The sequence below is a fragment of the Branchiostoma floridae genome, chromosome 2 (assembly GCF_000003815.2).
Source record: "Branchiostoma floridae strain S238N-H82 chromosome 2, Bfl_VNyyK, whole genome shotgun sequence".
Lineage (NCBI taxonomy): Eukaryota > Metazoa > Chordata > Leptocardii > Amphioxiformes > Branchiostomatidae > Branchiostoma > Branchiostoma floridae.
Genome location: NC_049980.1, coordinates 34,721,991 through 34,724,093, shown reverse-complemented (window position 1 = coordinate 34,724,093; position 2,103 = coordinate 34,721,991). Strand labels below are relative to the sequence as shown.

The 2,103-nt window shown below is 43.3% G+C and overlaps 1 protein-coding gene across 1 annotated transcript; it reads right to left on the bottom strand.

Annotated features, from left to right (window-relative positions):
- Positions 1–6: 6 nt before the first annotated feature.
- LOC118410019 (acid-sensing ion channel 1-like) lies at positions 7–2,078 on the bottom strand. The gene is made up of 4 exons (XM_035811470.1): positions 1,949–2,078; positions 1,215–1,290; positions 717–838; positions 7–324 (listed from the first exon to the last, which is right to left on the bottom strand). Exons 1-4 carry the CDS (start codon positions 2,002–2,004, stop codon positions 123–125), a joined length of 456 nt encoding a protein of 151 aa, XP_035667363.1. The 5' UTR covers positions 2,005–2,078; the 3' UTR covers positions 7–122.
- Between the last annotated feature and the right edge of the window lie 25 nt (positions 2,079–2,103).

The window sequence follows — 2,103 nt, the reverse complement described above, 5'->3', positions numbered from 1 at the left end:
TATGCGAAAACAACACATTCTTTAACGAATAACTTTTGAAAACGCATCAGGAGGATTGCGCTACAGAATATCATTTCCGTCAGTGCTAGATACAGTAACGTTACATGTCTTCTTATTAACCTTTACACCTCGGTAAAAGTGGCGTTACGCCAACTGCCTTTCATAATCGGATATCTGGGGACGATCTTGGACCGGTTCGGTACCACCTCGGTCAGGGGAAACTGCCGGGGCATGACGATGTAAGGCCCGGCGGGCAGTCCGGCGGTAGGGTCCCGAGGAAGGTCTGACTCCACGTCCGGTGGGCTCGGCTGTCCGGCTTTCTTCCTGTAGTACAGAATAGGGAAGAAGGGTTAAAGTCATTATTACACGCAGGTGCAGAGGGTGCACTTTCAGCTAGTACCCTTAGTAAACCCGACTTTAAAATGCCTCTTCCGGGGACACGCTATCATTTTGGAATTGGGCGTTACAGATTCGTTTTTTTCCTTCTTATTTCTTTAAAAACACAGATTTTTTGAAAATTTCGGTGCGCTACATTACTCGGATGTGTACCTGCTGACTGTAATGATAATGATGAAGGTTAGACATCCAGGTAACAATATTACTCAGTGTCACTGATGAAAGGTCGTGGATTCTACCTGAAACGTCTGACCATTTCCAAAATTATATCCAGTTGCTTGGGTAACTGCAATTTGCGAACAACAAGGTGTATCCTTTACCTCCTCATGGTGAGAAATATGACCACATCCGTGAGGAACTCCGCCAGCTCGATCACAGTCATGATGGAGATCCCCATCCACAGCCCCAGCTGGCCCCCGATGTCTCCCAGCAGGTTCTCCACCTGTCAATCAACCAATCAATCAATCAATCAATCAATCAACCAATCAACCAATCAATCAATCAATCAGTCAATCAGTCAATCAGTTGATAGATCGATCAAATAATCAATTGACCGGTCAATCAATCAATCTATATATTTGCAGGTACACTGATCAGTCTATAACTCAACAAAAAAACCAAACAATGCAAATCAACCAAGAACCAGATGAATGCCCGAGTATCACTCTCACTGGTAAAAACTAAGATAAATAACCTTTAGCTTAGAGATCTGATATGGCAATCGCCGTCACATGTCCATCTCAAGACAAATTCCTAAATATAAATAAACATACAGGTTCTCATCCGAGGCTTTTATACATTGATGAATATGCTAATACCTCATACGATGGCGTTTCATATATGTGCTCGATCTTCATGTTTTCAAAGTAGACTGTGACTTGGATGAAGCCCTCCCTGAAAAATGGAGAATATACTTATTTCATAGTGATGACGAGTCTGGGATAGATACTCATATGAGAGTTACCAGAAATAATTGTCACGGCAGTGAGAAAATTCCACAAATTTCTCATTATTATTGTCTATTATATAGGGTAGAGATACCGATTCTACCGGTGGAGATATATCCCGATCGATCACATATCCTGATCACAGTCAGGATCTCCACTAGTACAATCGGCAGTTCTAACATAATATTATGTCTTCTCTCGCTGTACAAGGATTTTGTTCGTCGCCTCTCGTTCTCCTTCTTCTCTTCTTTCTTTTGGGGCTACCAACTTCAACATTTTGAAGACTTCTGTAACCTCTATATCGACTATAAGGTTTGCACCATCGCACACCGGGGCATGCTTCTGACTCTTTTTCGAAAGGCGTGGTGGGTTCTTAAACGTGCATGGGGGTGTGGTTATCCCGGGACCTCCATTTAACGTCCCATCCGAAGAACAGCCTTGGCCGAAGCAAGGTACTCATTTTCAACTGAGTGAAGTGAGGAAAGTCGTGTTAAGTGTCTTTCCCAATGGCATGCCAGGATTGGTGACACGGCAGGATTCAAACTCGGGACCTCTCGGTCCTGAGCCCAACGATCTCCCAGATTGAGCTACTGTAGAACACTTACCTGATTTCCGCTGCCGTGTCGAGGTTTCCGAAGCTCGTACCGTGTCTCGTCTTCATGTCGTCAATGAACGTCTCCTGAAAATATTCACGGCAATGTTACAGAGAATTTAAAATGTCGACATCAAAAATAAACTGTAATTCCAAAAAAAGGACTTA